We start from the raw sequence: 12,664 nt of genomic DNA on the forward strand, positions 1-12,664 counted from the left end.
AGGACCTTTAGCGTGGTTTACCCAAAAATACTAAGATATCAACTTCCTCCCTTTTACCAGAACTCATTTCTGCGTGGATTTCTAAAATTCCCTTACTCTTTCTCTCCCTTTTCTCTTCCCCTCAACCCACGGTGGTTGCTCACTCTAAAGAACCAAAACAGAGCCACCACACACGGAGGCGCCACTACCCAAACTACACTAACCCGGCTCTAATCGCTTTCCCTACGATTCGACTCAAGGATTGGAACACAATCAACTCCAGGTAAACTTACTCTTAACATATTTTCTTTCCCAAAAAAAATTTATTTAAGCTTTGTTTTAATTTTTATTATCTTTTTAAAACCAAAGAAAAATGAAATTGGGAAGAAAAAAAATACCTTAAGAGAAGGTTCTTGTATTTCTGTTGGAAAAAACGAAGAGGAAGCCCCTCTTCTCTGTTATATGGTTTGGTTCTTATAATCAATTTACATAGATTAAAAAACAAATAAAAAAAATCCTAGCTATACTGTGGATCCACTGTTGTTGATGATGGTGTGCTTTTAATGCTCTGGATATTCCGGGGTTTTGTTGAGCGAGCTTGGATCGGCGGTGGCGGTTGAATCATGATATCTCTATAGTTAGGATTAGGGTTAAGGTTCTATCAGGTTTGAATTTTTGAGGTTTGAGGTTATGGGATTTAGGGGTTATGAAAAATGGTGGCTACACATACTAAATTGTAATTGTTGGAACACTTCATCTTCGAATCCATTAAAACTCTTTCTGAGTAGACTTAATTCTTTTAGTGCATTCCTCCATTCTGAGATGTCATAAATGCCCTTCATACAAGAAGCTATAGTAATTATTCCCAAGGGCAAACCTGCACAACGCTTAGCAATTGACCTTGCAATTGGTTCCACCCCTCGAATATTGAGAATATCACGACCCACCTTCTCCAAGGACAGCTTCCAGGCCTCTTCTTCCGTTAGAGGCTTCACTTTAATTACTCTACAGTCCACTTATCGACACACATCAGATGATCGAGTTGTCAACACTTACTCCCAACAGACGGTTCAGGGATTCCTACCTTATTAAGGGAAACTTTCTCCATAAATCGCCAAGATCATCACAAACCTACTCTTTTGCAACAATGTTTCATAGAGCATCCCTGCCCTTGTTATTTCATCTTCATCACCGGAAAAATCTACTCCAATTTTACTCGCAATGTCTTTCTGCAGTTTAGCAATACTCATCTCCTTGGATACAATGATCCAAACCACAATATCGAAGTTCCCCGTCTCTTTTAAGAGTTGGTTGTTTATAACCTTCATGATGCTTGTTTTCCCCACGCCACCCATCCCCCAAAGTCCAAGCTTTGGAACCTCATCATCCATCAAGCACTGCCAAATCTCTTCAACACAGGCCTTTACAGCTTCACTGATAACACAAAAGAAACCAGTACTGAATTACCACAGAATCCAAATAACAAATGATCAATGAACTAACAAACGAAACCCCGATGATATCGGATAAACTGTTGATGATGATGACTATCCTGTTGAAGATCATCTAATACCTAAAATCTGGGACGTAATTGACGACGATGGGAATATGAGATCGATTTATATAGAGATCATCCGTGAGTGACAGAATTAAGAGCCAAATGGAAAGACGGATGAGCAGATGCAGGGACATTATCTAATGCCCGCCTGCTTCTTTTAATATTTTCCAATATTTTCAAAACCGGATCGGACATTGAACCGGTGAAGGTACTAGTTCACTGGTTTACTGGTTCAACCGGATTCAACCGCGGTTGAACCGAATTTTATATAAAATAATATATTTTTTTAATTTTACATAATATTCAAAGCAATATTAATATATATGTAACACTTTTTTTAAGTTTACAATATTAAAAGGTATAAAAATATCACAAGTCATAATATGTATAAATGAAAAACCATAAAATCAAGTGAAACAAAATGATTTAAATCAACTACAACATAATATTTAAGGTAAAACATATTAAATAAATATAATTATATAACAAATAAATGGGGCTTAAAAAAAATTATAACAAATGTGGCTAATTGAAAAAAACATAGAAGAGTATCACAAAAGTTTAAAGAGTAAAAATATGATAACAAAACAATATCACATGGCTAAGAAACATAGAAGAGCATCTCAACTTACTTCTATAAATAATAGAGGTAATTTGACATTCAAAATCATGGAGCCTTTTGGTGAGCACAAAGTTAACTATTCTTTCGCTTCAATTGAGCTAAAATTTTTGGCTTCAATTGAGCTCAAATTTTAGGCTTCAATCGAACTTCTAATTTTTTTTTGAGTTCGAGCCTTTTCGATTTCAAGTTTTATATTATATTCGAGTTGATAATTTTTAGCTCGTGAGTTTTTGAGTCGAGTTGAGCTTACTTTTAAAGTTTTCGAGTTCGAGTCGAGCTCAGCAATACTCGAATTTGACTCGGCTCGAACAAATGACGTCGTTTGGTTAATTTTTTTAAGAAAAAAAGTGAACCGGCGGTTCAAACCGGTTTTGCCGGTTTTCAGCCGGTTTTCTCGGTTTTCAGCCGGTTCTTTCGATTCTTTACTGGTTCTGTGCTAGTCCGGTTTTGGGAGTTAACCGGATCGGACAGACCACCGGTTCACGGTTCAACCGGTCGAACCGGCCGGTCCGGTCCGGTTTTAAAACATTGATATTTCAATGGTCTCATTAACTAGGATGAACGTTCGATTGAGTCGAGTCAAAAATTTTAAGTTATTGAGTTGACAAGTCTTATTTTATAATTTGAAGTTGACTTTAAATTTTTTCTAGTTGAGTCTAATTTTTTAGTTCCTGTTTAAATTTAATTATAATATTTATAATATTATGATATTATGTTATTTAAATTAAAGATATTTTATAACGTATATAATATATAATATATTTCTTCATATTTTTTGCATATGTAATGTATATATATTGAGTCGAGGGACTCGACTTAAACTTGAAAATTAATTTACTAATTATTAAAAATTTGAGTTATTCGAGTTGTATTTTACAACTCGATTTTAACTTGAAACTTTTTAAAAGTCGAATTTATAAAATTAAACTCGTAGTCGATTCAAATCAAATTAAATCACAAAAATCAATTTTTCAAATCGTGCCAACTGCTCTCGGCCTATCGAAACAACAAAACAAAACTCCATACAGGAAGATCATTACTTCTCTTCCTCAAAAACTCATTTAAGTCTCACAGCTAATAACCTCGCCAGAACTATGTGTAAGCGTAAGGTGAAATTACCATAGTAGTCCTTGTACTAAGCGGTATATTGCATTTTGGTTCTACTAAAAAAGGACTAAATTTTTTTTGTCTTGAATAAATTAGTCCCCCCGTTCAAATTTTTTGTAATCATCCCTACAGTTAAATGCTAACTTGACCAAAAAAAAGGCTTATTAAGTAATTGGTCATTGTATTTGATATTTTCTCTTAAATTAATACTTTTACTTTTTGTTTGATACCGAATTTTAATTCTACCAATTATTTTGATATACTTTTTTATATCACTGTCGAACACTATGACTTGTCAACATAAAATTTTAAAAGGTCACATCATTCAAATATTTTTTAAAGAAAATAAAAATTAGTATAATATAACATCTACTTGTAGAACATAATATTACTAATTAAGTAAATGAATAAATATTTGATGAATTATTCATATAACATTTATTTTTAAGTTGATTTGATGAGATAAATAATTTTTTTTATGTTTATTTAATAAACGAATTATTAAGAACATATGTGTGTTCAATTCATTTATGTTCATAAACAAGTTCGTTTATGTTCATGAACCAACTCGTTTAGAATATCGTTTACTTTTTATATTTTTTTATATTTTAAATATTGGTGAACGTAGGGATGAAACTAAACACATGATGAAATTTGAAGTTTAAACTAAGTTTCGAACATATAAATGAACATATTCTCAAACGCTAAAAGAATGAACAATAAAACTTTAAAAAATAAGTAAACAAACATAAACACGGTATTAAAAATTTAAACGAATATGAATCAAACATAAATATTTTTAAAATAAACAAACAAATAAACATAACTTTATTCATTCAAATTCGACTTATTTATATCCCTAAATATTATTTCATAATTGCACTTTTCAATTTCAAAAGTAAAGATGAATTTATACATAGTTAAAAATTATTAATTTCGAATCATTATTAATCCAATAATTGTCCTTATCTAATGAAATAATGAGATTTAGTAGGTGGCGGAAATTCCAAGATTCGATCAAATCCAAATCAAGTCGTAATGATATTAACTTGGCGCCACGTGAATCATCGGTCAACGGAAAGGCCACGTCACGTTGCATCAATTAAAATATATTATATAGATAAAGTACACAAATAATCTTTAATTATAATATATTATTTTGTTAAGTATATTGATTATTTAAAGTTATAAAACGGTCTTTTAATTATATGATATTGTTTTGTTGAGTTTCTCGATTAATAAAAAATATAAAATGGTCATCTAAGTAATCACATGTTCTAAACTTATTATTTTTCGATTAAAAAATAATGGTCGTATGAGTTGGACGATAACACGTTGATTAAGTTATGATAGTCGTTTGAGATTCCTACGATTAGATTTTAGTATATCTCAGTCAATATGTTAACGTCCAGCTCAAGTTGTCCTCAAATTTTTAACGAAAATGATGAGATTAAAATATATGAATAGTCGGACGACCATTTTGTAACTTTTAATAGTCGAGAGACTCAACAAAAGCAATGTCCTATAGTCAAAGGATTATTTTATAACTTTTAATAATCGAGAGACTTAACAAAATAATACTTTATAGTAGGAGGATATTATGTACTTTACCCAAATAGTTTTATTACCATATAATCATATTTATCATAATTGAAATCAAACTGTTGAAAATTATTTTAAGATATATTTTCATTAAATAATAGTTTTAGTTGATTCTCAATTACATTAATGTTACATGCAACATCAAAATCATGTGGTTTTTGGCCATGTTAGAGGTCCAAACTGTTACTCGTCGATGGTGTCGCATATTATATTTTACTGACTTGAGTTAAATTTAAAATTTTTGTACATATCTTGTGAGAATAATAGTGTGGAAATTGCTTTGATATGAATGGTTTGGACACAGCTTTTTGGCCTCCACATCTTTCATATAGTACTATAGAATCAGTAACAAATACATGATTTTATGTTAGGAGATAAATATATAAAATTTTAAAGGAAAATAAATTTATAATTTTTTAGAAGATAAAAATAAATTATCGATAGAAATTCGATAAACAAATAGAATAAAAAATCTGAAAATTTTAGGAGGATATATGTCTCCACCCGTCCACTTCAATACACGCAGATGCTGCTTCGTGGGACTATGCTCTTCGTGATCCTATTGTGAACCCTGAAGCTTTGTTTTAGCTTTAGTCTAGTTTTCTTTCTCTGTCAATAAAGAAAAAAATAATCATTTGATTTTTATTTGGCCACCAACTAATCACATGGTTGGATTTTTTATTAATTTATTTTATCCATTTAATTGTAACTTTGGGCAAAATAAACCCTAATTAATAACTTATTTTACTAAATAAAAAGGGAGTTTTGAAATTTAAAAAAGTTAAATTAAATCTTATTATGTATATAAATCTGATTAAAATAATAATAATGTAAATTTCCAATCTTTTATTGATAAATAAGAAAACTTATTTTACTATTAAAAGATTTAACATTTAAAAATTTAATCAATTGAAACTTATATCAATATAAAAAAACTAAAATAAAATTTAAATCATGATAAAATAAAAAATTAAAATCTTTTATGTTCTATAAAATATATATCTACCATAAAAGAATATAAAAAGAAACTCAAACTAAAACTCAAGAAAAATAAAAGATACGGCCACCATAAAAAGAAGGATAATCATCATCAACATTGACATAATAATAGAATATGATAACATATTGACATTTGATTTTATCACAACTCAAACACGACATAACTAGAATGACTACAAACATTTATTAAGATGAGAAAATTAACATCGTGATTCAAAGTAGAGATAAATCAACAAAATGACTAAAAAGCACAAAGTAGAGAGGTGATGAGATATCAAACCCCTTACACCCATCTGCTAGTTATGTTTTCAATTTTTCCCCACCATCAGTGGAAGACCTTACTGCAACGGGAGTCATGACTTCTGTCTCCATAACGATGATAAAACTTTTCTAAAAACTTTTTGACAACATACAATTTGGGATTTTTCATATACTAATTCAATCATACAACATGGAAACGATCAATGAGATCCTTATTTTCCCCAAAATTTACACAGTTGGTCAACCTTTTCCTACGGTTAGGGTGATGTTCCCTCCATTAACAGAACCTCCAAAAACGTGCACAGATGAGGAACAACAAGAACAAAGAAGAGATATATAATCAGAGAATGCACAGATTCAGGAAAACCAAAAACAAGAACAAAGAAGAGATATATAATCAGAGAATGATACAATATTATGCATTTCAAGATTCAGTCAAAATATTAGTTAAACAGTGACAACTCGGCACCCTAATCGTGTCAAGTCAGCTTTTTGTGATTCGATAATGTTAGTGATTATTTTATAACTTTTAAAACTTCAATAGGAAAAAGAAAAACTTGCTTATACTTCGATGACTATTTTTATAGTTTACCCTAAAAATAAAATAAAATAAATTATTTCCTTCTACGGATCTCTATAATATACAATCCGGATTAGTTAGTTAATAAATCAAATATAGATTATTATAAAAAAATCATGATATATTATTAATTTTGTTACAAAGAAAATAGATATTAAAAAAAATCATGATATATTATTAATTTTTGATAAAAAAAAAAAGATTCTATTACTACTAAGTAACTAAAATGAACTACAACATACGAACATCACACTACTAATTTCTAAACAACAGTTAAATTAATGGGGAAAAAATAAGAAACAAAACTCAAATGAGATCCATAATATGTTTTTTTCTTTCTTTCATGATACAGGGACAATTAGTTTATTGATACTCCTTGTCTTTTAGAACTGATAAGTTCCGAGACTACTCCTTCCAATGTCAAGGCATCCGATAGCACAGTGACAACAGGCCTATATTCTGCTGACAAGCCATTCAAGATCGTGGCAATATGCTCAAGAACGAGTAGAATTTTACCACGCCACCAGATCACCAGCATCTGATATCATGTTGTAATTCATACTAGAACTTATCAAAATATTAAGAAAAGTAACTAAACTTGTTCATTCATCAAAGGAGTACATCAACACATTTATACAAGAGAGCTTGTACAGCAGACTTAACAGACTTATTTAACAATCTCATAACCAACCTCTAACAGCCTCAACCAACCTAACTAATCACTAGCAAACCCACACAGCTCACACGTACACTAGCTGCAGTTGCCAACCAAACCTCCATGAAACCTACCCTGTTGAGTAATAAGTTCTTCAACTTCCTTTATACTCTGACACATCTTCTCTGTGAAATCCACGTATAAAAGCATTGCTTTCACCCACTCTGTCAACAAGGTTTTGGACTTCGCCATTGATTCTTTCAACATTTTCCGACCATATCTGGACTTCCGCCTTGAGTTTCTTTCTCGGCTGCAGCTCTGATCTCATTATAGATTCTGTATCTTCCTTCAATTTCCTTTTAAGGACTCTGTCATCAAGCACTGCCAAATCTCTTCAACACAGGCCTTTACAGCTTCACCTGATAAATTTGTTGTCGATAAAACTTGTCCGATCCATTGAGGATTGTCAACCACCAAACCCCCATGAAATCTACCCTGTTGAGTAATAAGTTCTTCAACTTCCTTTATACCCTTTGACACATCTTCTCTGTGAGATCCACGTGTAAAAGCATTGCTTTCACCAATTCTTCCCTCAAGGTCTTGCACTTCGCCATTGACTCTTTCAACATTTCAAACCATATTTGGACTTCCACCTTGGGTTTCTTTCTCGGATGCAGCTCTGTTCTCATTATAGATTCTGTGTCTTTCTTCAAACCAATCAATTCCTCCAATTTCCTTTTAAGGTTCTTCCGATGTTGATCAAGGCTTCTATGATTGTCCAAGTGTTATCTATCTTATTCAGGACAAAGTCCATGGCTGCAAGTCACAAGCAATATGTTAGAAACTAAATAATAACGCATCATTAGGTGAATGTATCTAAACATGACTAAAATATAACTTCATTTTATTCTTAAAAATGTTTAAGAAACTATAAAGATGTAAATCAAGAAGTTTCGCCCTCTCACGAATAATCAAATCAAATTAAACAGAAATTTAAGAGAGTGAAATTTCAAAACTTCAAGGCATAAATTAAATCATGAATAAAAACAAAAACTGAATTATAAGATACTTTTTGGGTACATGGCTGTCTATAAACAAAATTTAACAATAAATTTAAGGTATATTGACATAATGTATAATCAAATGTCTTTTTTTCTTATAGTTGACAAAAAATTTAATGAAAGATCCTATGAATAGACCTCAATAATTAAGGGGAGTTTTGTTCTCATTAAAGGTATTGGACTCGAACAGTGTGTTTACAGGTACGTGCGTTGACAATAATTAAAAAAGATTATGAATATCTTGTAATCACCCAACTATTTTAAAAAAATTAATGTTGTTTTATCTTTTTGTTCTCAATCATATATTACTACTGCTTACAGCTCCATATTTGAATCTCTTTGTTAGCATTTTCATTTCATTTTTTTGTCATTAACTGGAATAAATTATAAAGGCTACTGCGCTGTCTCAGTTTGATTCTTCCTTCAGTTTATCTCGCCTTTTATTTTTTATTTTTAATTGAGGGGTGGCATGGATCATCATCTTATTTGATTAAAAATTTGTTAACTTAAATAAATAAAAATTAAGAAAATATCATCTAAATATGAAAAGGAATCTATTCTACAGCCGTTTATGAGCTTTGAAAAAAAAATGTTGAAATTCCATAAATACCTCTTTTGAGAAGTTTGTTCGAAGACGATGATCGGAGAGAAGCAACTGATGAAGAAAACGGCCAAATGAAGTTCCTTGGTTTGCAGAAGAGCCGCTATTCACTCACCTGAACTTAAACTAAGCTCACAGAGGAAATTTCTAGGAAAATATGAGGAAGCTCCGCTGCAACCACTTTAAAGAAATGCCAAGGTGAAAGCAAAGAAGCTGCCATGGAAGACTCCCAAATGGAAAGAAAGGACTAACTTTAGTATTTGTTCAATGAATCTCAACTATTTAATAAATTACAGAATTATATTTTTCTTTTATTTTACTCGGTTTACTTTATTCATAACACTATAATTTAAATTTGTAAACTTATAAATAGTAATAATAACCCACCATTTTTTAACCAATGACTAAAATTACCCTAAAAATTTATTAAGTTAAAGAGTGATCTCCCCAATAAGAAAGTGAATGGTTGAAATCTAATCATTTCTTTTTCTTTTTTTTTTCTTGTCTCACACACCTAGCTTGTAAATGAGTCTTCCAACAGGGATATTTACATACACAAGGACTCGAACATTTTCTGAACTGTAATCTTCTTGTCTTTTACTGCCTAAAATATCAGTGGGACCTCATCTCATCAAAAAAATTTGTAGATATCTGAATCAATACGAAAAATTTTACTTCCTATTATCTACATGTCATTTAGCATCACTTGGTAGTTCTATATTACTAAGCTTCTCAAAGCTTTCTCTGTTACTCACTATTTCAGGTTAAATTGATCCATTTCAGCTATCGACATCAGTATTGGAGTTCCACCGGCGTTGCTTGAGGAGTAAGATGCATGCGATTAGGGGGCATGTAGGTTGTATTTTGTTTTTATATTCGAGTCTGAGATATGTTTTATTTCTGAATATAATTAAATTTTACTTTTGTATTTATAAATTGTTTATAATTTTACACATTTCAATAGAAATTTTAAATTTTTTCTAGATTTTTACTGTAGATCACTCCGGTGACCCTAATGTGACACATCGGATCAGATCAGATCACCTGCATTAGTCTATGTGTGTTACATAAAAGGCTAAAAAACGAGAAATTTAAAAAGAACCTTAACAAAATAAAATAAAATATTGAGTGATGTTGAACATACTTGTTTAACATACTTGTTGCATCCCATGACCCTATAAGGTCCTCATAAAACTGATGTTGAAGTTAATCTTCGAGAACTTATTGAGTAGTCTTAATGATAAAATAAATATTGTTCTTTCTAGAGAATTTGGATTCAAACAATTGCATTTGTAATGTGTGTGTGCATGTTGTCAATATAGGTTAAGAAAAATTATAGAAAGATACTACCTTGTAATTACACAGACAATTAAAAAGTTGAACCCATTTAATATTTATTTAGGATAAATCTCGAGTTTATCAAAAGTTTCGTCAAGGATAATCACTCAGAAATTGTTTATTGATATTTGGTGGAGAATGGTATTTCCGAAAGAATAACGATCGAGATATTGTTCCATTGATAGTTTGCTACCCATTGATAATTGAAATGTAAATCATTTCATTCTATTATTATTCAATCTGGAAATTTACTTATGAATAGTATAAAAATTATAATAGTTTCAGTTAATTTAATATACACTTTAATATCTTATTTTTTTATTTTTATAATTAGGGTATTTATTTTTAATATAGTTTGTTAACAATATTTGTTTAGACATTTTCACTTCATTCTTGTTTGTATAATATTGTATAAATTATTTCTAGTAAGGTTCTTGACAAATTAGGATATATGATTTGGATATGGATTCCGATATTCATATATATGATTTTTTTTGATCGGATACGGATCATAATTTTAATTATTCAAATTTTCAAATATCCGAAATTTCGGATAGGATAATATCCTGTATCCAAAAATGTACACCTCTAATTGAGACTACCACAAACGAATTCCGATGGTGAGAACTGGAAGGAGGATGAGATAAATATATCTCAATTTTGATCAAATGGTGGAAAAGCAACATTAGTAATGGAGAAGCTTAAGTCACTGCACCATATCTATGTCATTTGGGGTGTTTTTAGGTGAAACCGACATCGAATTTAAATTTGAGACAAAAAATCAGAAATAAATTTTTTATGATCTTCAATTATCGTCGACAATGATTATCATATTGATATTTAAAAAAATGAAAAGTAAAAAAGAATAAATAAAATTATAACACTCCAAAATGACAACATTTTGAAATCCGCATCAACATCTTTTTGAGGGAAGTAATATAACGAGGACCACAAATATAATTATATAAATTTACGTATTTGATATATTAGCATTTAATGACTTATTAATACCATTTAATAGTTTAATGACCCAATTAACAAGCTTCATAGTTCAATGGTCAAAATAAAACCTACCCTATGATTTAACGATTATACAAGTAGTTATCCTTATAATATTTGATGTGATGTGTGAGTTTAAAATTTTATTAAGTAATGAGAACCAATCAAACGATCTCTGTAGTCAAAGGAGTGTCGTTTTCTTTAAGGTTTTAGGTTCGAAGAGCTGCGTCTACATGGTATGTGCATGTTGTCAATGATTAAGAAAAAATTTGAACATATAATACTCTTGTAATTACTTCGGAGTAATAAAATAATTATAAGTAAAGAATCAATATGTCATTAAAATAAAGTTATTTAAATTTGTTTTTAAGAAATTTTGATTTAAGTATCATTTGTTGTTAATGTATGAGTTTATACATCAACGAGACATTAAATTGTGACTTAAAAAATATGAATTTAATTCTATTTATTATAAAAAGAAAAAAAATCATATTTCACATCCACTATAAATAAAACTTATATGAATTAAATGATATTAGTGATTAAAGAGATGATTGTTATTTCTAAAGGTTTAGTGATTAAACGAACAAAACTAAATATACAAGATTAAAAGGAAAAAATATCGACGACAATAATCAACATTAAAATCAGTATCATTAACTACTAACGAAAGATGGGAAAAAAAATGCAAGCGGCGTTTTAGAGAAAAGTTTTAACCCTATGAGCGAGAGAATTGTTTTAACCTTAAGAAAATGCTAATTGATTTATCACAAAATCTAAAATATTGGTCATGAATGAGTTATGTATAATATTAAATAATAAAATGAGGAACGATTGAGTCAAATATAAATAATTAATAGAGTTTGAATTCATCAAATTAAGCTTCGCTTAAATAAGAAGATAAAAACACTGCCAATGTTACAAACTCAACTGCTCCGTTTCATCCTCCCTTTACCTTTTACCAAAATCTCACGAAGGGGTCGAAAAGAGACTTGGGTTGGGGACCATCCCATTCCAATGATTCCCACCACTCCCATGATTCTATCTCAATTGAAAGAGAAAGATTTGCAGATGCAGATGCAGATGGTGGGACATTATCAAGTTTGGGAAGATTAAGACCCATCCTCTTTAATTTTGGACAGCGTACAATCTCAATTTTTCCAAGAGAATCACAAACCAGTACACCAGCACTGCAAATGCTCTTCAATTCCGGTAGATCCCCCAAACTCAATAGCCCTAATTGTGGAAGATGAAACTCCGTGATAACCATTCCTCTTTCCTCCGTTTCAACTTCTGATGTTA

At 30.3% G+C, this 12,664-nt stretch overlaps 1 protein-coding gene across 1 annotated transcript; it reads right to left on the minus strand.

The window, feature by feature from the left end:
• Window positions 1-1,067: 1,067 nt before the first annotated feature.
• LOC120169176 (probable disease resistance protein At1g61300) lies at window positions 1,068-7,984 on the minus strand. Its single transcript, XM_039177388.1, has 2 exons — window positions 7,769-7,984; window positions 1,068-1,400 (listed from the first exon to the last, which is right to left on the minus strand). Exon 2 carries the CDS (start codon window positions 1,368-1,370, stop codon window positions 1,068-1,070), a length of 303 nt encoding a protein of 100 aa, XP_039033319.1. The 5' UTR covers window positions 1,371-1,400; window positions 7,769-7,984.
• Between the last annotated feature and the right edge of the window lie 4,680 nt (window positions 7,985-12,664).

The sequence above is a fragment of the Hibiscus syriacus genome, unplaced genomic scaffold, assembly GCF_006381635.1.
Source record: "Hibiscus syriacus cultivar Baekdansim isolate YM2019G1 unplaced genomic scaffold, ASM638163v2 tig00111754_pilon, whole genome shotgun sequence".
Classification (NCBI taxonomy): Eukaryota; Viridiplantae; Streptophyta; class Magnoliopsida; order Malvales; family Malvaceae; genus Hibiscus; species Hibiscus syriacus.